Below are 24,815 nucleotides of genomic sequence, written 5' to 3'. Positions count from 1 at the left end.
CATCATTTTAGCCTGCTGCTCCGGCTGCTGTTGTCGGTCGATAGGTTGGTTAACTAGTTAGCTGTTCGCAAACACGGTCAACGGTAATAACACAAGCAAATACAATCAGCCGATGATACACATAGATGAAACGACAGGTTTGGTCTGAAGTGCAAAGTGTATCGCGAGTGTTCTAGTAGGAATTAGTTTTGTGCTTATCATAGTACTCACATAAACCAATCCTTTAGCTACAAGCGAAGTACGCTGTGTGCAGGGTAAGTAAATCGCATTCTGTTGGTTCCGCCATGTTCTTGGCCCCACGGAGAAACGTCCTGGCCATCGTGCTGCTGGTCGGAAGCTTTTTGGCCTGCGTATCCGCTGAACAACATGGTAAGTGTAAAGTTATGATCGTACACGTATTCACAATTTAAGCCACACCCCATAATTTTACTTAATATGAAGATTTTGTAAATTTCAACCGCACAGTCCTTAGGTGGATTTTTTTTCTACTACAAAAGCTAAGGAGATCTTAATCCGTTATATAATGATGTTAGATATCATATTAAGTTCTAAACATAATTCTCTAAGCTTCTAAAGTATTCAATATGCTCAAATCAAGTGAAGGCCAGTTTGGTTCTGTTAAATTCGACTAAATGACTGTCAAACACCACATTAAAAAACCTCAAATGTGCTTTACTGATTCGGAGTCTCTGTGCCATGTTTTGGTTAGTTCATGCTACTGGTTATCAATGTCACATTTTCAAGTCAATAGCTATACCGGCACACTTTCTTGGGTATTTTGTTAACTATAAGGATTGTATAGCTAGGAGATAGGTAGGATTTCAACGTTCCTAATTGCTGAGTTATTTCTTTTGCTGAAGGTGACTAATTTGGCCAGCACAAAATCATCTAGTTTAAATTTGATCAGATTGAAACGGGATGTGATATACTACTTTTAATGTTGAACTTTATATTTTTAGTTCTACCTGGTGACTTTTACCAACGTAAAAGAGTTAAGATCTCGTTACTAAATTAAATATTATGTTAAAGAGAGCCTTCTTTCAGTTCTATATGTGTAAAGGGAATCGTTATACCTTGACTATTAAATCTATCTCAACTACTGCAACCGACCTGTGTGCCTGTTAATGGTGAACTATTATCTACCGTTAGAAAGCTATTTTATTGTCCCAGTCTGTTGTCCAGTTCTACTTAATCCTTAAAAAAAACAGAAATGAAAATAAGATAATAACTCCAAACCAATCCCGAAAACACATTCTAGGAAAATAAATAAAATCTATTAAAAAAAACATTTGAGAAATGCCTGAAGGATAATGAGCAATGGTTGGAACCCAATTTTTATTTTTAGGCAACAAACCTTTAATACTTTATTCCGTGTATTGCCTGATATTAGTTTTTACATTGAACTTTGTTCTAATAAAAAATCGATTTTTAATCGTTTTGAATTTTTAAATAGTATTAACTTGTTTTTTGTTTGCCTATATTTAATTAGTATTATCCTCGCATTTGGAACACCTAGAGCTGTTATCAGGCTTATGGAAGCCCTGTTCCCTACAAGGTCTACGGTAAACCTCATGCACAGCAAGGCGAGTTACGACATGTCTTAAGTCGGGTCGTTCCTCTCTATCAGTTGCCCGCACCCAAATTGAATTAGTCCCTACAGATTCTCGCAAATTTTTCCTTCTAGTCACTAAGCTTGACCATAAAGGTTTTCCTGGGAGCTCAAAGCGGCGACGTAGGTCATCGGACAGCTATAGCGAGTCGGTGAGGAAATACGAAAAACGATTACAAATCGTTCTGCATAATTTCAATGTCCTTTTGAAAAAAGAGGTTTTACCCATTTTAAGCTGCTCCCAAATAACGCGTATCTCGTCTGTTACGACCTGAGCTATCTTGAGGCTAAGAGCAGTTACGAGGGGCAAACGATGAAGCGATTTGATCGCCCAAGCGGTTAATAATGCGTTTCAAAGACTTGGACGGTGAAACTTCTATTCTTGACGGAGATGAGCAACCCTAGATATGATAACCAGCTACCAAAAACGAGAGGTTACTCAGCGAGAGGCCGCTTTCCTTTTTTGTTCGAAACTTCACTTCCGTTTTAATCAAATTTACCAGCAGTCCTTAACTTTGTAATTGCTGCACAAACCTGAAGTAGAGCTTGCCGTATCTCAAACCTGGTTAAACTGTTCACCTCTAAGCCTACTAGCATTTTTTTACTTGATCACGGATATCCCTCAGCGAAATGAAAAACCAAAATTGACTTTCATTAAGTCAAGTTCGTTGTCTGTACAAAAAACAAGTTTGCCCGTTCTGTTATCGATGATTATTCTACTTACTTGTATTTCGCAGTGAAAAGGTTAAGCATGTGTATAGAAACACTTGTCCCGCCAGAGTGAGCGCCACCTTATTTCTGGGCGCCGAGTCGAAGGCTACTTTGAAATACATAATCATCGCGTATAACGAATTCCACGGCGCAGCTACTGTTTTCTCGACACCGGCCATTCAAGAAACCCATAGGGTTTCTTTGGAACAGCATGTACGCTTTTTTTGTAGACTCCAGCAAACCGGAGAGCAGCTTATAATGAATTGATGGAGTTTACCAGTACGTAAACATTTATTAAATATCCAGCACAGTGGCAAAACATAGGAGTCTTGAGGTGCGGGTCGAAGACCCTGTTTGGAACGGCAGTTTTCTTATTTTGCTGGCTTCTGTGACCTTGCGTAAGTCCCATACTGTAAAGCCCTATAGAAATACATAGAGTTGTATTAAGATGCCTCTTTTCACGCTTCAGCAAAGAATGGTAGCGCGCAAGTTATTTTACTGCATGACACAAACGATTTTACAAAGGCCGAGAAGCTAATCGGGCAAGTCGCCAAGCTGCTGTTATGCATCAGCCTGCATAAACTACCAAATAGGTCTCCGGTTCCATGTATTTTTGTCGCTATGACGCATACGTTTTTTGGTAGAACAGAGGCTAAAAAGTAGAACTCGGATTGTACCCCAGTCAAAAGCTTTGAACCCATTCTGGTCCTCCGCGCAACTCGACAAGTCTAGTAGAACCATGGTATACGCCTCTTGGGGGAAAACGAAGGAGTTGTACAGTAGACTGAAGAATTCTGACTAGAAGCTGGGCTCAAGTTTTGGGAGTCACTACCATGTAAGGATCTGAAAAGATTTCGTGGGCGCGTACCAAAAGCTTGTCCACCTCTGAACGTTGCAGAACAGCTGGTATATAATAGTACGCGCAAATGCAACCTTACCATGAAATCTCTTGCTATCGATATGTGAGCTTTCGCATTTGTACCGTTTGCAAATAAGTCGCTCTCATTCTGAAACGTTAGTCAGTTCGTACGATTCGCGTATTACGTTTATTGGAAATATATCGATAACCGAACTTCCTGCATAAACCAGTGAGGTTTATATTAAAATATGATTGACTATCCAACAACTGAAATCTGTAAATGTGTTCTGAGAGATCTTAGTGCGGCCGGCGAGGCGCGCATTGAGGTCGTCGGCGATGAATAAAAAAGGGGTAGAACTAGAGAACGTCGCTTCTTGATCGCTGACAGGGTTTTTTTATTATTTTTAAATTTTTTTTTATACTTTTGAATTAGCCAGCCGAATCTACGTTTCTACGAAGTAGAGTCGATGATATTAGGGCTTACTAGGCATAGCGTAAAGGTACCTATCTTAGGAAGTACGTTCACTGGTGCGGCATGCTTCATTGAACTGTAGTCCGGAAGGATGCACAAAGTAGGAATGTGACGTTCAATAGCCTAGTTGCTTAAGCTTCCGGTAAAAGAAGCATGTCTGTTTTATTAAAAGCTTCTGGAGCGATGAGCATCAAAGTTGCGGTAATCGTACGGTCGCAATGTGCAAATCTAAGTGTCTCCTTGAGGCCCGGCCGTGCTGCGCACTATTATAACCCAGGCGAGCGGCTTCGGTGGTTGTAAGTGTCGCACGCTGCAACTGGCGCTTCAGTCATCAATACCGTCAAGACCTATCTTGCGATACTCGATCGAAAGTTGGATAGGACGTATAAGCGTACTTTCTTTCGACGCAGTGCCGCATTTACTATTAAAGGTTCCTTGACGGTGGCTTTGCTTGGCTGGTGCTCAATATTATGAAGCTAATCCGACTGATGAAACGTTTAATGCTTTGGGAGGCCGGTTGAAGTACTTTAAAAATAATAGTAATAAAAGTAATATTTTGTGCTGAGAAAAGGATGAGAAAGAAGAAGCTATCCAATATTTGAATATTAGAGACAAATTAAAAAGAGGATTCAGTAAACGCAAACAGCGAGAACCTGAGTATAATATATATATATATATAGCAGAGATACTTATAGGACAGACTTATAGGACACTCTGTCATTAATCCACCCTATGTAATTCGGTTAGTGGTGCTTACCTGCCATTTAATATGGATTCACGCTGACAAAATATCGATTTCCTCAGTATACAGAGCACATTCAAAAATTACATGATGATTTAAATATTCTGACATTTTATAGACTGACATGCTAAGAAATTCTCAGTAGAATATATAAAAACACAAATTTTATTGTAAGGTGCATCTCAGCTAGCTCATGTAATTTTATTGTTGCCTATATACCAGACTCATCTTTCACTTTTTAAAACAACCTTTTAAAACTCTCTCATCTCAAGTAATCTCAGTATATATATAAATCATATAAGTATAAGTATATACACCTATAATATGATTTATATTTATAATATGATTTATTACAAATGAAAATAACAAGGGAATAATATCCGGAAAATTGAGTTCTTTCATTCTTCCTATACTGTTAAATGTAAAAAAAAATGCCGTAAGGAAGCTCATTCGGGCCATTGACCTAACCAATTTCAAGGAAAGAATGGGAAAAATAGTTGTTTTTTGTCACTTGAGTAATCTCTTTACTAAAGTTCTATATAATGGCTTTAACCGTACTTAATTAAAGCATCATAGTTAAAACTACGAAGAAGTGGGCATACCTTTGTGTAACGTATTTTTTTATATTTATAATATTTATATTTATAACACACAACTTTAACGGCTGCTGTATTTACATCCACAACTCGTCTCACCTCTAACGCCTACAAGAACTGTTCTTGCGTTCGTATTGCGAGCTGCAATACGGCCAAGAAATTAGCCCTAAAATTTCTGGCAAATAACGCTGGACTGTATTTTGGCTGTCAACATGTATTACCTTATTCACTAGGCATGGACTTGCTTATAATCATCTGATTGCTTGACACATCGCTTCACTAAGATCTTATCCAATCTGTCTCATAGATACTTTAAACAGCGTCCAAAAAATGGCAGTGTGACCCCCCCCCCCCCCTTTATTATGCCATACTGATATCCACCTACGTAATATATACTTACAGAGGTTCTTTCTGATTCAATTAACTACGACAACAATTAAAATAGGAAAATCATTATTTTCTGGATTTACGCCGACTCCTTCCAATCCTGACTCCTTATTCTTTTATTACTGTGAAAAACAGCGGTAGCGAATATTTTGTGCTTCGGTAAATAGACACATTGGTGTACAATGTCAAGACACCTAAAAAAATGTAAATACATAAAATACAATAATTATATTGACACGTTAATATAACAAGAAACTCTGCACTAATATCTGCTAGAACAGAAGCCAAAACACGTAAACAATGACGTGGTTATTTTGAAAATTCACAGAATATATATACTTTATATAGCTATAATCCTAAATTTGAACATTTTATATGGCGTGCAATGGTTTTTTACATGGAGTCATGTATTAACAAGTAATAATAAAAACTAAGCAAAAATCTAGACTAGACGCAGCGCTTTTAACTAAATTAGGGAGATGGCTAGTTGCTACATGGATACACTGAAGAAATCTTTGTTGGGTTAACATGAAAAAAAGGAGCTGATCTCAAAGCTCTTCAATCTAATAATCGACATCTTCAAGTGAGCCACATAATTACTAATGTATAAATACAAATAGTTGTTACGTAAAGTCGATTTTTCGCATTCATCTTGCTGACTGTGAAATTTAAGGAAAGATATGTGAAACACGGTTAATCAACAATACGCTCACACTATTTTTTACACCTAATAGTTTAACTATTTTTAATTTTTTAATTTCTCACCTATATGTGACCTCATTTTCTGCGAGTTGTTGCCACCGTAGAATTTCCACTTTAGTTGTATTTTACAGCTCGTTTTATGCTTAAAGCAATTAGTACTTACAGTGCGTATCAAAATATGCACCTGTTTTACTTGAATTGAAAATTTATTTTTCAGTAAAAAGCAGTGTGTAATGATTCACTTCTTAATCACCATTCAGGTAACAAATAACCATGGTATAACGTACAATTTCTTAGAAAAATTGAAAAAAAAAAGTTTTTAGTCTTAAACATCAGTATGACACGACTGTTGAATATGCTAATGAAAAAATTAGAATTATTAAACAATTATTTTTTTAGGAAAAAAATAATGTAAAAATAAGACAAGTGAACATTTAGATTGCAGTTTTTCTTGAGCACGCGAAAAGCTATTGAATGTAGCCGGAATGAATTCTATACCGAGTAGACTTCGAGATTATTATGATCCAGCATTAACCAATAATGTTATAAGACTTTAAATTACTCGAAAAACATTCGAGAAAAAGATGGGAAGGCATCTTGCTTGACCCACAGTAAGTTCCATAGAGCGCATAGTTAACTAAAACAGAATCAAGTTTTTTAAAGCTTTATTTTGAAATCCAGTACTGGCACAGTATTAGGCGAGAAGCGATTATTACCGCCGCGATCGCGAAATTATGTTTTTTGTTTGTAAATCGACTGGCATGAGAGAAAGAAGAATGGAAAGAGTGCAGTGGATATAGCCAGTGCTTCTTCCGCTGCGGACTCTACAGGTAGTCATCGATAAAAGTTGTTTGTAGATGTCTGAGAATTCTAGACGTCTTTAACTGTTCAAAATGTGAGGTATATGTAAAATATGATATGCCTCATTCATGCATTGCGTGAGCGAATCGCAATAGATATTAGATTATCCATCAGGTTGCCGTGTTAATGAAAGAGAACTCTTATACATTTTCTTTTGACATAGTAATATGGAACGCTCCCTCAGATTCCGAACTCTCAATGCGCTTATATTACAAGGAAAAGAAGTAGCAGATTGACTTCCTAAAAGGGGCCCCACTATGTTGCGTGAAATATTTTTCCTTATAAGTTGATGTAAAGAAAACTACTGAGAGCAATTATGAATGGAGCGGTTATTTAAATATAGCAAACCCCAGCCATATCAACTCGGTTACTGCGGAAGTTGAGCTTTCGGGCTTTAGTCGTTGTGCTGACACTTTGTGCACATGATGCCCAGAGGCTCCACAATGGCCAAAGTTTGTCTGTAGTACAGTAAGAGATACCGGGTACTATATTTACGCTAAGCATACGTAATTCTATATTGAAATAATTATCGCTTAATTTTTGGGATCAAATTCTGGGTCTACACTTGTGAACTTGACATCTCTCCATTTTATTAGTGCCAGAGCAGATTTCCAAGGCATTCACAAACCTCATTTTTATATGAATTAAATAAATGAAGACAACTTTTATTATCCATGTGAACCTTCTTACATATGTAGTTCGTCTAGAGCGTGAGATGGAAAACATGTAAACAACTGTAGTGACATACTGGCAATTAGTTAGACTCTTAGTTTTGCATATTTAACTTAGATGTGAAAATTAATAATTAAATTATACGTTTTTATTTCAGCTCTAGCAAGTTTGACGAAGCCGTCGCAGAAGATGGAGGCTACCAAAAAACCAGTAGCTCCGAAGAAGAATGTATCTCCAAAAACTAATCTTTCTAATAAGGTATGATACAAAAGTACCTTGCTTTTGTTTATCAGTCTCTGATTTGTTCATGCCACACCTGATACTTTACCCTCTAGTTCGGGCTATTCTAGATGTACCCCGTGACCCTGTTTCCATTAATCATTTTTTTTGGTTAATTACTGTTTTTGTAATAGTACTATCTGATTGTACGCGCCCTCATTCTTTAATTTCAGTGATTTCATTTTCCGTAGACGTTTTTCTGTTTCCACGTAGATACGACTTCAATTTTAAAATTCACAAGATGCAAAAAAGCCAATTGTTTCACCTGTATACAATTTAAAGGTGTCGTTTTACATTTGTGTTAGGCAATTTGGTGGAATAAGGATGTTGATGTTAAGTAATTACATCTATGCTATCATTTTTTTTCACTGCCGCGATTCGCCGCGGTGTTTATAGCAATCCGATTACTATTCTTTAGCTATTACGTCCTTTTAATGCAGAAATTTTGCAATCTCAGAGTATATACGACCTCAGCGTTGAAATATATTATGTGAAAATTAGAAATTTAAATTAGTTTTTGTCATGATTAAATAACGAACTTGTTCCGTTGGTTTTAGATATGATAGTACAGCTAAGGTGAGTACCTACGTGATCGCAGCTATTATCAAGTGAATTTAAGTATACAAATTGAAGCAAAAAATTTTACATAAGAATTCAATACTCATTTGCTATTATGTCGTAAGAAACACATATAGTCGCTGCCGAACCAACGAAGCAAAGGAAGGACGTCAGCGCACTGACCAGCATGATAGACTATTTATCAATATGTGCGCTACCCTGAATAAGTAGTCTTGCTATATTATCAGTGTAGAATAGAAATACATTAATTAATCCTTATCTGCATTTTTGCATATCATTTATAATTTTTTTTCTTTAACTTCATTTGCAAGCCTACTTTTGCTTCCTTCTTTACTTGAATAATTTGCACACGATTTTTCAAGACAGGTTAGAGAAACTTTAATCAGTTTTTGAATACTGCTATTTTGAAGTTGAAACATTAGGCGTGATGATTTCAAAATGTTTCTAATTGACGTATGACTAATATGTATTTTTAGTTAACCGAGTTATAGTTAGACCAAAGAAGAGAAGCTCATGTATGAAAAGATGTCCTCACCTTCTCAATGAAGGCAGTAGTTTTCACCCTCAATTCCTCTCATTTCCCTAATGCTGTCCGTTATGTCACGTCCGCGTTTGATTATAAACAGTGACTCGAAACGACTTCAATTAGATAACATGTGTTTGTTGCTTATTATTCCTACTAGCTGCTAGCACCACAGCTCTTTGTGGCGTTTACGATCTGTATCGCTTATATTTCTTCTCCAGATACTGCGTCTAGTCTAATGTTGTTGAAAAATGTCGGACTGTTTCTACGTGAATTTTTTATAGAAAAATTTCGACTATATACATAAGGGGTCCACACAACAATTTATTAATGGTTACGTGTGCGGTTAATGTACTGGTTTTCACTGTTCTTGTTAGGAGTTGTCCACTACCTCCATATCTCCCTCTTCGGATGCACAGTCCTCCGAAAGTTCCAGCGATCTGGTCAGCCATTCTTCTCAAAATTCAGACCCATCTGAGCAATCTTCAGCAGCAACTCGGTTGTCGAACCAAAATACCGATACTCCGCCTTCTGTAGATACTTCTTCTAAACGACCACCATCAGGACAAGGTCAAGATGCTGAAACTGGTGCTGCCTTTAGCACTGACGAGGTATATAATAATTCTGGGATCTCATGTCTTGTTGATATATACATTGTTATGTAATTATTGTGGTTTTCATTGATTGGATACTGTTGCTGCAAAATCAGTGGAAAGAGCAATATGGTTAACAGTTTGGTGATAAAAAGACATACGAGGGTACGTATGGTATGCGAATGAACTCCGGCTGGAAGGAGTATAGTAGTCGGTATATAGGATATTCCTGCTCAAATTCCGGCTCGTACGTAGCTTTCTGTAACATAGTGTTGTCACGTACTTCTCGAAACCTTACACCTACTTTTTACGTTGTACTGTGATGGCGTCCTTAGCAAGCTACTTATTTTCAGAAAAACTGGTACGACCCACGAATTAACCTCATCAGGCCAACTAACCGTAAAATTATTGTTTTATTATTGTAGCTGTTTGGATTGGATGCTTTCAACTATATTAAGAGGTACAGTTGTCTTTTTCGGTTGAGTGTATCTTTTAAACGCTTTTTCTATTTATGATTATCTTTTAGGAACTAAATAACACTGTGGTAACGTTACGTTACAATTTGATGTTCGAACGATGATACAGTCGATTTAACGGAATTAAATTATTGTTATGTTTGATAGTCACCTACAATGTAATTTTGGTGAATATTTATCATTGGTTTTTAACTGTACGTTTTATTACGATGTGTCACGCAGGCACAAAAGTTACATTTAGCTGTTATCCAGGAATGCAAGTCATGAAACAAAATGTTACACTATTTTGACGGGCATTCTATTTCTACGCAACCTGGATTTTATAACACGATAAATGTTAAAGCTAAACTTTAAAGTTATTTTTTTTATAAATTTTATTTTTAGATTATTTTTTCTTTATTTTCGTTTATATAGTAATAATAATGCTACCTCTTTTTTGCTAATAATAATGCTACTTTTTTAAATATGGAGCGAGGTAGATGAATATATTTTGATATATAACCAAATATTTGCGGCCTGCTTGCAGAACTGCATACTATTACACCACAAACTCACGTATGTAACGACAGTGTATATTTGACATAATTTTGGTAATTCTGTCTCTAGCACACAAGTTCCAGTCTAAGCGCTTACAATTTTTATTCGCTGTTTTTTTCAACGAGATCTATCTCTTCTTTACCAGCACCTGGATCAAATTGGATTCCCCATTATGCCGGCTACTTTTTTCGCTTTTGTTGCGTCGCGTACTATGCTCATCTTCAATTCGTGTTAAATATTTCCATGTGTGTCTGCCCGTATGTCGTTCGACGTGTTTTTGGCATAATTTTGAAACTACTAACAGTTGTTTTTTATGCTGTGATCTTTCACGCTTTATTTTAAGGTAACAATGCCATCTGTGTACAGCATACCATCAGACTACACAAATCAAACGGACGAAGCTCACGAATACTATAGTTCATCTATAGTGACAGACCCGGTGCGTGCTGACACGCTCTGGATAGATTTGGATAGGCTTTCAGATACCGTTACACACGATATGCTGAGTGAGAGCTATCGCCGGGCAGCGGTTAGTTGAGTTATAATCGTTATTAGGTAAAACTTGAACAGATTTAAACTTTAACATCTTTAACAGCATCATAGTGTACATCTTTAACGACTTGTGTACCATGGACTCAAAATAAAAGTGAGAAATCACTTTTATTTTAAGTCGTCCATGATTAATGTTGTAACAAAGAAGCACTTACATCTACTAAACACTACGATTGTGCGACACTGGCGTGTATCCATTATTAATATATTGCTTTGTATATCAACTAATTTTTAGGCATATCTTAATTAGGCATGTTTAAATAGCGTCAAACATTGTGATTGTCCTGATTTTAAGTGTTTGTCGAGTAACAGAAAAGAGTTGATGGAGTTAGAGAAAAGTGAATATAAAAGGGACGTAGGAGGTAAAACGCATTGGTTCCGACCAAGTTAAAGGTTTCACCAGACGATTAGTCTTTTACATTTACCAGGAAGAAGGCGAGTCTAGGCAAGCTACTTTTGTGCTGGTAGTCAAAGATCTACCTTCAAATAATCATCTTCTCAAGGGGGGAAACACAGAAATTTTGTGGGCGACAAGGCCAATCACATCGTTTCAGAAGTCTTGAACTTCTAAGAATTTCGTCATATATGAAGAGAAATTTCAAACACGGTGTTATCAAATTTTATAATAGAACATATACGTACCTTTTCTGGATACTGCCGAAGTATCTATAAGCGAAAACGCGTATAAAAAACAATCATTAATAGAACACGTTTGTTACATTTCTTGAAGTCTTCAATGTCCTAATAACTTTCCTTTATCCATTCAAAACATTTTCTTTTTTTAATAAATGGAGCTATGTCGCAGAGTAAGCCGAAAATATAGTGTGGATAACAAAAAAATCAAGAGATGTTACACTGAGATTAGCCATGCAAACCGTTGTTTTCTGGATGATTAAGAATTATTCCTCGGGTAGCACTGCCAAGGTCTTCTCTCTTCGAGCGCAATTACCACTTTTGGTAAACAAAGTATAATATATTCGTGGCCGGCCTTTGGACTTTGCTCAATAAGTAGAGTTGTGGGTACATGATTACTGTGGCTAAAGTGAGTTATTGATCATTCGTTGACCACCATATCATTGAACTTTTCTTTTCTGATGACCACAGAACCGACGATTTCTTAGGTTACAGCGCTCTCGTAGCTATTGTTTGTATTTTATTCATAGGTACCTTTGTTTCATTATAAAATGTACGCATAAATAGCTCAAATACGAGAAATTGTACGAAAAGGAAGCATGTCAGATTCAAACAATGAATTCTTTAGAAGAATGAATAAACTCAATCAAATATTTTTAGAGTCTATGGTACTTGAATAAGGCAGTGGCAGGAACACGAGTTTGAAAAGTAGTCACAAACTAGTTAGAAATCTAGTGCAAACCTTTCTAAGCCAGATGGAATTCCTCTAGTAGTGACACCCATTATCTTGCTCTAACCTCATTTTGAACTATTGATTTGTAAAACACTCTCTAAATTTGTTACGATCAAGATGCGAACCTAAAATTGAATATCTAGCTAGTAATTACTGTATACTCGATTATCATTTGGTATGGTCGAATTCAAAACTTTCAGACAGTCAACCTGACATTCCTGTTTCCGTTCTACGGCCACCCCATCAACAATGTAACAATAGCTACAGGAGGCTTTCTTTACGTTGGCTACGCTCTGCACCTCTGGCTGGCAGCTACACAGTATATTGCACCGTTAATGGCAAACTTTAAAGCATCTGTCAACTCATCCGCTTCAGCTCTAAAATATCACGACAACGGTTGGTATGGTCGCAAAGCGGATGCACGGAGCATAAAAAATTGGTTGTAAAATTTTCAGAACGCCAAAGGCGTAGAGTTGTAGCTCCACAGAAGCGTAATCACACTTTTTCGTTTTCTAAGGTAATTTTCAGTGGGCTTTACTGTTTATAACATAGATACAAATGCGTGTCCTGATTGTTTGTAACAGATACAAATGGCTGTCATGATTGTTTACAACATAAATACAAAGGCGTATCTAAATCATAATATTTCCCTATAAGCACAAATCTGCGCGAAACAGATTCGAGTGGTGTGGTACTTAAGTATTATTACATTTGCTCGGTTGCTCAATAGTGATTCGGAATGAGAATGAACCAACTTTCTCGTAGTTGAAAATCTTCATTTAGTTCAAAGGAGGCTTTTTGCCACATTTTTTAAAAACAATTCCCAAAATAGAGGGATTAATTTGCCAAAAGATGTATTGTGAATATTTTTGGCTCATACTGTCGCGCTTGCACGTTATATTGGCAATTGCGATGGATCAATAGATGGTGGGTACTCTAAGGAACATAAAATCGATGGAGACCTTTATTGAATATTATGGGCCAATTCTAAATAACCGAAGGCTAATGACGCCATATCTGTATTATAGTAAAAAATTGTATTGTGAACCACAAAATGAAATATCCGTGGAATATGTCTTAAATAGTCCCTTATAACCATTAGTTACAGATAATTTTTAAAAACATGTAAGTTGCGACCTTGCCGAGTCGCAAAAGACTTAAACAACTAGATGGTCACAATGAGAATCGTACAAAACATGGATATGGGTTTCTATTTAAAATAGTTGAATCTCAGATAGTCATTTAAGAAGTGGGATACGTCCTAATCGTCAATTTATATTTTTGTTATATAGGAACGATGTTTGTAGTGGAGTGGCGAAATGTCCACCTGGATGATAAACCGGAAGCCGGGAATTTTACCTTCCAAGCAATTCTACATGACAACGGTGATATCTTTTTTGTTTACCGTGAGATTCCTATTGCTATTTCGGAGATAGCTGAGAAAAATCATCCCGTTAAAGTCGGAATTTCTGACGCATACCTCTTCAATAGCGTTGTGTCTCGTAAGTATTTTTGCGTAAATTAATTTAAAGTTGAATTTTCTTTTAGGGAAATTCATATATTCGTATGATCCTTGTAAATATCTGACAAAGGCAGCATTGTCACAAAATATACACACGTTTGATTACATCGTATGTTGTCAAAGTTTCATCACTATTAAGTTTGTTTATCCGAAAGGGTATTATCGAATCTCATGAGCTAAGAATTATTTACGACTAATTTCTGAGTGCATTCATAAGTACACTCTTCAGATTATCCCTTAAATTCCACTAAAAATTATAGGTGCAAGTTGATAAAAATAGGCTTCCTCAGCAAATATGCATTTCTACTATCAATTAGAGTATCCTTTGTTTAATTATAATGTTTATCCTGGCGCTCAACAAATGAGAACTTGGCATTGTTGAATTGACACTTTGTGTTAAAAACTTAGTCGTCAAAAGCATTTTGAAGGTACATAAGCAGATGATGGTCAGAGAATGCGAGATCAACTGAAGACTTGTACATGAAAAAACATCGCTGCAGCTGGTCATACTTGTGATGTGTTTGTGAGCGTTCCTACTGAAGAAGCCTTTCCTTTTTAAAAGGTTGGGTTCCTTCTCGCGCAGGAGAGCTGCCACTCTTTCACGATGTGCAAAGGCATATAGTGCGTTTTTCAGATTTCAAAGACTTCCAGTGAACACTGATACTGTTAGGCCACTAAACACATAATTGATGTTGTTTGTCCTCTATTCAAAATGTCTCAGAGTCGACTTATTTAATTGTCCTTTTGTGACCTTGTTTAATTGTATTGAATCCACTATGAATTCTAATGAATACTGAGAAAGAATTGAAAATGAAGTCGGCAGATGTTCTTTTTTTGCTTATCGATTAATGAAGTAAGATTTCACTCCAATTGAGTGCATTTATCGTATTACGTATATCCTAAACAATCTCTTACTGCGATGTTTGATGCATAAAGGAGTTCCGTAATAGCGTTAATCAATGTCTTCTTCATCTTAAAGGTAGTACGGATTTCTCCGCATATGTTCGCCATGGCTTCTCTAGGTTCAAACCTGAAGCCGAAAATTAGTCTCCTCTTATAACAACATGATTTTTTAGCCGACAAATTGAACCGTTTTTAGTATAACTTTATTTATGAGAAATCTAATCGCTACAGAAATCAGTTTTCTTGAATGGCTAAAGTTCCCAGAAATTCATCTGTACTAGCAAAATTTGAAGCGACAAAGCTACTTTTCAGTAATTATGCCTTCGATCCCGATAGCTGATTCTCTTCACCAGGTAGCACTGATAAGAAAAACACACGAAAGGAGCAGTCAGCGATGTGCAATACTAGTATAATGCAGCAAATGCCTTAAGGCTTTTCAGATGCCTGTGGTGGTAAAGGCCGTATAGATTCAGGCAGTAAGGGCACATGCGAAGGAATGCAAAAGAAGCCCCCCTTGGCTTTTGCTGCAGGCATCTTCTCGCAACCTTTCTGATCCATATCCCTCGTAAAGTCCTCTGTCGCTATAACCGATATTTTACAGTGCCAACAACGGAAACCAGCCCTTTACACTGCCAACCAGTACAAACTGCGTAAAAGACTCAAAAGCATCGCTTCTAAAGTAGGTGCTTTGAAACCAATGCTTTAAGGTTATTTAATTCATTGAAAGCCTTGCAAGAAACGTAGTTTCAGACTATTTCGAAACCATACTTAGGAATACTTAATTTAATAGTCTGTACTAAAACAGACTCCTAAAGTTTATTGTAGCGTAAGTCGTTATTGACGTTGCGTGGTTTCTTTTTGAATGTGTTTAAGAAAAATTAAATCATTTGTCGTAATTCATGGTCTAAGAATGTAGGTGACATACTGAACTTTTCCACCCGAAGGCGTTAGCTTGCTAAAACAGAGAAACGATTTTTTCATTTAAACTTTGCGGCTTTAGTTTTGGGTCATTACTCTGGAGCGAACTTCCTGGAATTATAGGCGTCATAGCCTGTTGAAAACGGAAGCGACTTTCCAACTATATTGGTATGTTATTCGCGTACTAAACAATTTTTAACAGATTCATGCCCGTCCTGGAGTGCTACTGAAAGATCACCGACTTCGACGACAGATGAAAGCGGACTAACGTCCTTACGCGGCTGCTGTTAGCTGTTCGAACATTGGGTGTTGAGCAACGCCGATGTCTGTCAAGTTTGCTTTTAGAATAACAAGAAGAGTCGAATGCAAAAAAGTATATCAGATTATGTTCATTTCAGCAGATTTTAAGTCTTACGGAGCTTTGTCGAACACAATCTTTATGGAACTTTGTAAAGAGCAACCGCTTTTGGCTTGACATTGTATCAAATAGAATTTAGCAAGTAGTACACATATCGAAATTTTGGAACCCGTTGTGTTTAGATGGTAATAAACCTTGTAATTCTAAAAAGGTTCAACGGCACGAAAATGTTCTTCAAGTTTCATAAAGTTAAGTATAGGAGATGCTAGAGGAGATTAGTAATTCTGGAAGACTTTTTGCATAAACGAAAATACGCATTAGATACTTGTTAGTTGTCTTGTTGCTTTTGTGCATTTTCCTACAAAAAATGCAAAACCATTTATCATTGTGTTATTACTGAATCGCCCATTTTGTAATCTATAACGAAATCTTGTTCTTTCTCGTGTTATTCGATTGTAGCTCTGAAGCGGAAAACAATTTACGAATACCATTCGATTAACAAAAAATCAGATCTGCTGCGTTCGCACACGGCTATAGTAATGAGTGCGCTGCCCACCTGCGTGTCTTTGAAGACATGCGAGGAATGTACTACTGCTCAGATCAACTTTAACTGCACGTGGTGCGACGCTGTCAGACGCTGTTCTTCAGGTGTCGATCGACATCGCCAAAGCTGGATCAACAACAAATGCAAAGAAAATGCCATGGTATGTTGCTCTTGGTCATAATGGAAGATTTATATATATATATATATATATTGGGTGATCAAAACAGTTTTGATGGTTTTTAAGCCAAAACTAGGGCAAATATTTTATTTTAAAGGAACGTTGTTCAACTGATTATGCATCATTTTGATCGATAACATTATGCCATTTTTCTAATAGGACTATAGTTCTAAAGTTGGGTCGTTCTAGGGCGAAAAATTTTGATATGTGATTCCCCCGTTGTAAGAGAATCAACACCGTTAAGGAGGTTCTGCAGAGATCGGAATAGATAATAATCTGATGACGCAAAAGACGGCGAGTGCACTAGAATTTTTCTCATCAAGAAGTTCTCTCAATTTTCAGTAGCCAGAGACGTATGTGATCTTGTATTGCATAATCGAAGACGACACCCCTTCACTGGTTCCAGTCGATTTTTCAGTGGCTTGCTGTAATTTTTCAGTTATTGATAGTAAGGGTCGAAATCAATTGATGCCAGGTGACAGCAGCCGAGAATGCACGATTCCTTTCGCACATGGCATCACCTTTTTTAGTCTATTGGGACTTTGCCATAGATTATATATATGGCTTGTTAAGCCGCTCGTTTATTCAAACTAACGATAGCAAGTTCTTTAACCCTAGACCTGGAAGGGCGAGCAACAACGAATTGCGGTTAAATTCAACGGCCGCGTTTTGTTTGAGTGGATGTCAGCGATGGTGCGAGGGCATGGAACAAAGGTGACGATGCAGCTCCCTTTAACCGCGTTCCAAGAAACTAGGCCGCGCATAATGGATCGTATGAGATTTGGAGCTTTTTATCCTATACTTCTTATATTATAGTTATAACGAACAACTCGCCGACGTGACTGTAAGTTGTGTGGAAATGTACGTTAGATTAAACACCTAATGCGGTGAAGTGTGCGCAGCGTGGGCTCGCTCTCGGGAGCGTCGGTATTTTTTCTGGTATAATAACCGGCTTGAGTCGTGAAACGTAGATGACTTCTTTCTGGTTTTAGGTGACCTTGCATTGTCGATATGACTTCCATATTTGTCGGATGGGTTATAAAATTATGACAAGCACGTGCTGACAAGCACGGTTAGTATGTTGGCGAGTGTTCTGTGCGATCGTTCAATTAGTCTGTTCGTATTGGAGTGGTAGCCGGAGTTCGGCAGTTATCGATTCTATAGAAAGCCGTGATTTTCTCCAGTAGCGTTTTCGTGAACATTCTATGTTTGTTATAAGGACGGTGGGTGCTCCATGTATGAGTATGATCCGATTGACCAGCAATTTCACGTGTTCCTCTGCTGAACCACCCGATAACGCTTCCGCTATTAAATACTTCGTAAAGTGATTCATAGTAGTAGTTGTGAACCGGTTGCTGTTATTTATCTGGCTGAAGCATGATGAACCAATTTCAGTGGTATGAGAAAAGGTTTCAGACGTCAGCGTCTGTCGTGGGAGGCCAAACTAAGTCAAAGATATTTTCTTCTTCGTGGATAGCATTCTAAATACAAATGGATTAAGCATCCATATCGCGGTATGCTTAGTATGAAAAGTACTTTTTCGGTAATTAGTTGTGCATCTATGCCAGGCTTTTATATCCTTGCTCTTTGAATCCATGGTAGGCGCGTATAGCCTCTTCGCGATATTTATCCTGCAGTATGAGCAGCCGGTCGTCACCTCTGTCGGCTTAATTATATATAAAATATACCGTTTACGGTGGTGAATGTTACTGAAAACGATGCTTTTGCTACACTTCTCTGTAACAACGAGTCATGGTCGCGTGCAAAGTGGACCATGGCGATGGTAACTTTCTGGTTTTCTTAGCTTAAGCGTCTTGCTTATCTTCGTGTTGTAGTGGGTACCTTGAAAAATAGTAAACGTTCCGACAGTTCTTCCATTCCTTAAAAGTAACCGTAATTTGGTATTTCTGCAGTTAAAAGACCCACCACGGTAGTCGATCAGTCAGATGCTTAACCGGTAGTCACTTAATTTTTTATTGGCCATCTGCATATGTATGAGTAGAGCTTGTTCATTGTAGTGGCTAGGCATTTCCGTTCAATTGTAGGATAGTTTTTTGTGTCTTGGACGAAATTCTGCTACCAGAGAAAACCACTTGTTCCTCTGCGTTACGAAGTTCCTGTGAAATCAGGATATCCAGTCCCTTTAAAAAAAAGGTAGCGCGTTCTTCAGAAGGTCATTAAGCGACGACGTGGTTTTCGAAAAATTAAGGACGCAGCCACTGTAGTATGATAAAACCCCAGAATGCTCCTAACTGCTTTTTTGTGTACTGGTTCCGGAAACTCGTCGGTGATTTTTGTGTTGGCCTAGTCTGGTTGAATGCTGCATTTCGATATAGCCCTGGATCCAAAGCGTTGTAACCTTAAAGAAACGTTTTATTTGTTATATTTAGTTGAGAAAGTTGAAAGCACCTTGCAACCGTAAATCGTTCTCGTAAGATCCTTCTAAAGACATAAATATTACCCGAGGTAGGCTAGGCAAAAAGATGCATTGTCGACTACGAAGTGCGTCGTCCATTGATCGTTCAAACGTTCCGAGGTATTGTATAGCCCGAAGTGCACCACGTTGAACCTAAAGCCGTCGAGGGTGGTAAGCTCTGTCTTTTCGATATCTCTTTCCTCTACTGGGTACTGGAAGTGTCTTTGGTTTAGGAATGACAGGCCGATAAAATCCATCAGGCAATCAAGTGAACTGCCTGTCAGTGATAACGAATGGATGCTTTTCTTATTTTGCTGAATTCTCTGTAATCGAAGCAGAAGCGGTACTCTCCAATCTTTTTTACTACTACTACAGGACTGCTTTATGTGTTTGACAGAGGTCTGCTGATGTCCAGTTGTTCAACCTTACGAATCTTGTTTTAGTTTCTACTGCGGCGTAGCGCCAATTGTATCGCCTTTTCGTCCTTCATGTTTATTAAATGTAAGATGTAATTAGGGATGTGCGCGGGGCTTCCTTTGGCTTTAAAACGATATCGCAAAACTGCTTAAGTATATTGTTGATTCCTTATCGTTCCTCAGTTGGTAAATTGCTGTTTATAACTGCAGCGAAGGCGGCCAACGTTAGTTGGTGCTTGTCTTATGCTTTATTTATTGTACTGGTTGCGTTAGCCCCTGTCAAGAGTGCAACTAAAACAAAATCGAAATTTGATTGCAACAGACTGATCCCTTTTGGTAGGGGTACTATCTGGAAAGTGTGCTTTTCAACCCAAACATCTATGTCGATAGTCTGAATTAACTGAAGAGAGCGGTACCAAGATTGACTATATTGAGGAGGAAGTTAGAAGGTTTGGTTGTTTAGTTCCACTGGGTGATACATTAACCGATCGTAGGACCACCATTAGAGGGTGTACCGTCATTGCCTTTAGTTCTCGAAACTGTGTATTGTCATGGCGTCGTGTAATACGAGTATCATGAAAGGAATCTTGATTGTTTGCTTTCAATGATATTGCATTGTTCTAGATCTACGGTATCTTATAGGTATGCCAAAAGTGCGCCTACAAAATATGCTCACTAGGAGTCCTTCACAAATATATAGGATAAGATCGTTCTTTTCGTTGCTCAGCTGGGCCCCTAATATGGAGCATCTATCGTTGAATAGAAGTCGACTGTTGATGGTGGTTAGCTCAAGTACGCTGCCGAAGCGACGTCTTCTGAAGGAACTCCTACTTACGGCTTCTAGATCAGGCAAGGCTATTGTAGAAGGTAGAAAGGGTACCAGCGATTCCAATCGGAACGCGATTGTCCTAGAAATTTCCGTCGATAATTCTAAGTGGGCTCAGGGCCAGTGCCGTTGCTCGTTTCCTGATCTTATACTCAGTAGCCAGTAGTACCGTATTCGAGGAGCGGCAAGCGAGGCTGAACCAGCGGATGCGTTGATGCTCTGGGACGTCGCGTACGGTGATCGTTTTGCTTGTTTTCGTATTAGCTAATCGCATACCCGTTTGCGCCGGACCAGTTACACATCCGCCAACCATTAGTGTCTTTCTATGGCCTTTGAAAAGCAGGTTGTCTTGTTGATTTTGGTTGCGGGACATGACCGGGTACGGACTGGGCCGGTTGACAGACGATGTGCCTCCGTCAAGGGAATGAGTGCCAGGTCTGCTTTCAAGTAAAGATGCGTGCTCGAGGACGTTGAAAAACAGCATGACTGTTGTCTGTGACGCAGCTTTGCTGGCGAGTCTCACCCTGTCGCATGATTCGGGTGCATAAATCTCAAGATGGTTTCGATCTGAAGACTTGTACGGATAATTACAGTGCCAGGCAAAGATGTTAAGGTTGGGCAACCTCTCCCTAGGTTCCTTTATGCCGGGTACGATAACGAGCACAGTTCTGTACCATTATAGTGGCATAATTTTCTTTGACATAAGTTGGTACCTAGATGGACTGCTAAAAATAGATCATTCTTCTATTCGGATCTACAATAGTGTGATAATTGTTGTAATTGCAAGTCTGATAACGGCGAAAACGTAGAATAGAAGAAAGATTTCAAACATCTATTAAAAATAGCCATAAAGAGCCTGGCAACAAGACCTTCTAATAAATGCAAGGGAATTTTCTGCGCACCATTCTTACAAAAAAAATTATTAGGAACTATTAGATAGAGCGATCTCATATACATTGGACATTCTTAAATCTTGTGTCTAAGTAGAAGTACGATTTGCTGGTAAGGTGCGTTGATGCTTTACCATGTAGCAAGCCCTTTGTCAATTTTCAAAAAGTTTTTTGACGTTATGATTTTCATTGGCTATATATATATATCAAAATACGATAACTGCATCGACATGACTGCTAACAGTAAGCGAAGGCGAAAAACTAACCGTAGCCTATGTTGTGTTTGGCTTAAGGAGTTGATATTGAGGCCTTTCCTCAGGGTTACTTGAATATTTACAGCTTTGCGTTTGGTGTTTACGTCGCGCTCACTTCAATTCAGCCCCGCACAAAAAAACGGTGTTGAAGATAGACCGCCCCTTATGTCGTTGAATTTAGTGGAAAAGTGCGTTACCACTGCAATACAATGGAAACTTGCTTTTCTATTGTTGCGGAAATAACGTAATTAAGAATCTACCAAAAATATTTTTGTACAAAATATCTTACTTATTTTCTTACAGATACACAAAGACCAGTGTCGTATGGAAGCAGTAAACGCACTTGCGGTTGGGGGAGCGGCAGCAGCGGCCTCCAGTGATGGTAGTAACAGCAGTAGTGACGCAGGAGGCCTTTTAGCACTGCTTGTTCTTGTCGTACTCATCTTGGCGCTTGTCGGCTGGTTGATTTACGCGTATCACAACCCTAGGTCAGCCAGTGGGCAGCTCCTAATTAAGTATCGACCTTCACAATGGAAACGCCACGGGGAAGCCCGGTACATTGCAGCTGGTTCGTTGCATATGTGAAGAAAAAACAATAATGAAGAGTGGCGCTCTTTCTGAGCTTGATAGGTAGTGGCGAAATGAAACACGGAAAGGTCTGCCAGGATATTTAACTTGCGTTTTTACTAGAGGAGCAACAGTTGTACTTTAGCAAAGATAATTAGATGGACCAGATGTAACAGTAGCAGCAAATATTGATCGTACCACAGATGATACGATCCAACAAAATACCTTTTCTCTATCACCTTTATGATAACACATGGTGCAACCTGGCTTGTAAAGTGGCTTATGATAAATCATACAGTTCATAATTCATACACACCTATCGCGGCGCGTCCTAATATATTTAGTTGTTTTCCTACGCGATAACGCTCATAACCTCTTTTTTACGAATTACCGTATCAATAACCTGTAACTGGCAATAATACATAGTCGAGAAGTTGACAGCAATGAACAATCTTCATTGAGCCATTTATACATCTAGCGCGCAGTCCACAGTGTAACTCTGCATACATCAGTCAAAAGGAGTCTGTTAATCCTTGACCAAATCGACGCAGTAACTAATATCCGTATCAGTCCTGCTTGTTGTAGAATATAAGGCTGGACCTGTACATGTGCACTATGGTAGATAGTACTCATAGTTTGGATCGTCGTAGGATTTTCACTATATCACTATATTACTAAACTACTGATGCACGCAATGATGGTTATAATTGAAGGTTCAAGTTAAAGAAAATATTAGGTGGATCTAACGGAGAGGCTTTAGCCCGCACAGATCGAAAAGACTTTTTTGTTTGAATTTCGGTATGTAACATCCTTTATTGTCCTGTTTTCCCTAAATATACACATAGGACTAAGATAATTACCTCAAGTGACTGGATATTCAATATAATGACTAAACAGCCAAGGCTGGTATAATTGATGAGAAGATTAAAAAGAACGAAGTTATTTAAACATAAATAGGCACGTCTTTTGCTTTGGAGCGCATTAAGTCTATTTGGTTGAAGGCAAATAAAAACGACTTGCGAAGCTGGTCAAGTGTCGGCATGTACACAACTTTTCTAGCAAATATAAACACAGAATTTATTAAAACAAATATAAACCTAATTACTCTTAAATTCGTGTCAGAACAAATCAAGAAGCGTAAAAACGTAAAAAGGGAAGCTATTGATATTATAAGTGATATTTATGCATTAAGCATTGGTTTCAGGTTGTTTTATTTGGTCTTGAAAATCGCTGCCATCCATATTAATATTGGTTACAATTGTATTAATTGTCTAAAGTATCACTAGGCTTAAGATAATGCTCCATTGCGTAACTTTACGTAAATTGGATGTTAGCTCTGCAGTTTTAGAAAGTTTAAACATCTCTCGGTACCAGAAACATAATCGGATGGCCCTTACCAATAATGCGGCTGCGACTCTTTTTGGCCGTGCTTGTATTACTTAGATAGCTTAATAGCTTATATTGTTAACTGAAACAAATGTTTCTTTTTGTCAAGTTTTTTTTTTTTTAAATCTTTTGAAGCTCAAGGTTTTCGCAAATTTATGAATTAGAAAAACTGAAGAGTAAAAGCTGTCCTATAATATTTCTTTCTGAAATTCATGGGCTCATCTGGTATAAAAAGCGCTTAAGGCTTGTGGGTATTTTAAAACACTGATTTTTTTTAAATTGTCCTGTAGCATAATTTTTTGCACTACAATGAATTCCACACAGACTAATGCTTGGCATTGTATTCCAGAAAGCAGTATAAGTAATGACATTGTAATTTCACTTTACTATTCCCAAAATAAATTCCAGTCTCCGTTCCCCATATCTTCTGCACACATTGCGACATGGTTGCAGTCAATTGACTGCGACCGATCCTGAGGCCACGTAGTATTTACTTAACGTTTCACGGTCACGCTGTTTTTGAATATACAATGGAAAATCGAAGCTTGAGCCATAATAAGTTATTCAACTCTGCCTACATAGACAAGCCAATCAATATACTTGTCAAAAGCAGAAGCCTACATTATATCCATTCCAGGGAGGAATAAATGTATGGACATCTACGGACATACGCACGAAGCGCATAAGGTCCAAGCAGATGCAATAAGCCTTTTGTACCATTTACTAAGTGGTCTTTTACTCACCTCCAAAAATAGAAAGTTACGACTAAAATAGTAGAATTTTTAATAATGTCTCATAAACATCCGTACCATAATACAAATAAATTTCTGTTTGAACCCTGCCTCTACGCATGTTAAGACGTAACACTATAAAAATGTTGCGCGCGGGTTCTCGTCTTTATAAGGCGACGTGTATGTAGTAACAATCTTAGATAACAACATACCAATCTAACCTTGCAAAGTCGGGATTACTCTCTCGCCGTGCCTTCTATATATATATATATGTCACCTATATTGGTATGTAGATAAGAAGTAGAATAACTTGTTGACGTGTAACTACAGTATATATCAAACTATCTTGTGATAATACTTGATTAAAGAAGTAATTATAATAATTCACCA

At 37.8% G+C, this 24,815-nt stretch overlaps 1 protein-coding gene across 3 annotated transcripts; it reads left to right on the top strand.

The window, feature by feature from the left end:
- Nucleotides 1-41: 41 nt before the first annotated feature.
- l(1)G0289 (plexin domain containing lethal (1) G0289) lies at nucleotides 42-24,815 on the top strand. Of its 3 annotated transcripts, XM_022813168.2 has the most exons (9): nucleotides 42-369; nucleotides 7,769-7,869; nucleotides 8,448-8,466; nucleotides 9,370-9,603; nucleotides 10,942-11,127; nucleotides 12,717-12,912; nucleotides 13,809-14,018; nucleotides 16,677-16,921; nucleotides 22,045-24,815. In XM_022813168.2, the coding sequence occupies exons 2-9, from the start codon at nucleotides 7,838-7,840 to the stop codon at nucleotides 22,324-22,326; spliced, it is 1,404 nt and encodes a 467-aa protein (XP_022668903.1). In that variant the 5' UTR covers nucleotides 42-369; nucleotides 7,769-7,837; the 3' UTR covers nucleotides 22,327-24,815. The 3 variants fall into 3 exon arrangements, with proteins under 3 accessions (XP_022668903.1, XP_022668902.1, XP_022668904.1); XM_022813167.2 differs by lacking the exon at nucleotides 8,448-8,466 and having other exon boundaries at nucleotides 43-369; XM_022813169.2 differs by lacking the exons at nucleotides 42-369; nucleotides 7,769-7,869; nucleotides 8,448-8,466 and adding exons at nucleotides 10,011-10,045; nucleotides 10,588-10,616 and having other exon boundaries at nucleotides 9,430-9,603.

This window comes from Varroa destructor, unplaced genomic scaffold (assembly GCF_002443255.2).
Source record: "Varroa destructor unplaced genomic scaffold, Vdes_3.0 BEIS01000006.1, whole genome shotgun sequence".
Classification (NCBI taxonomy): domain Eukaryota; kingdom Metazoa; phylum Arthropoda; class Arachnida; order Mesostigmata; family Varroidae; genus Varroa; species Varroa destructor.
Note: the sequence above shows the minus strand (reverse complement) of the source record. Positions and strands in the feature narration are given on the sequence as shown.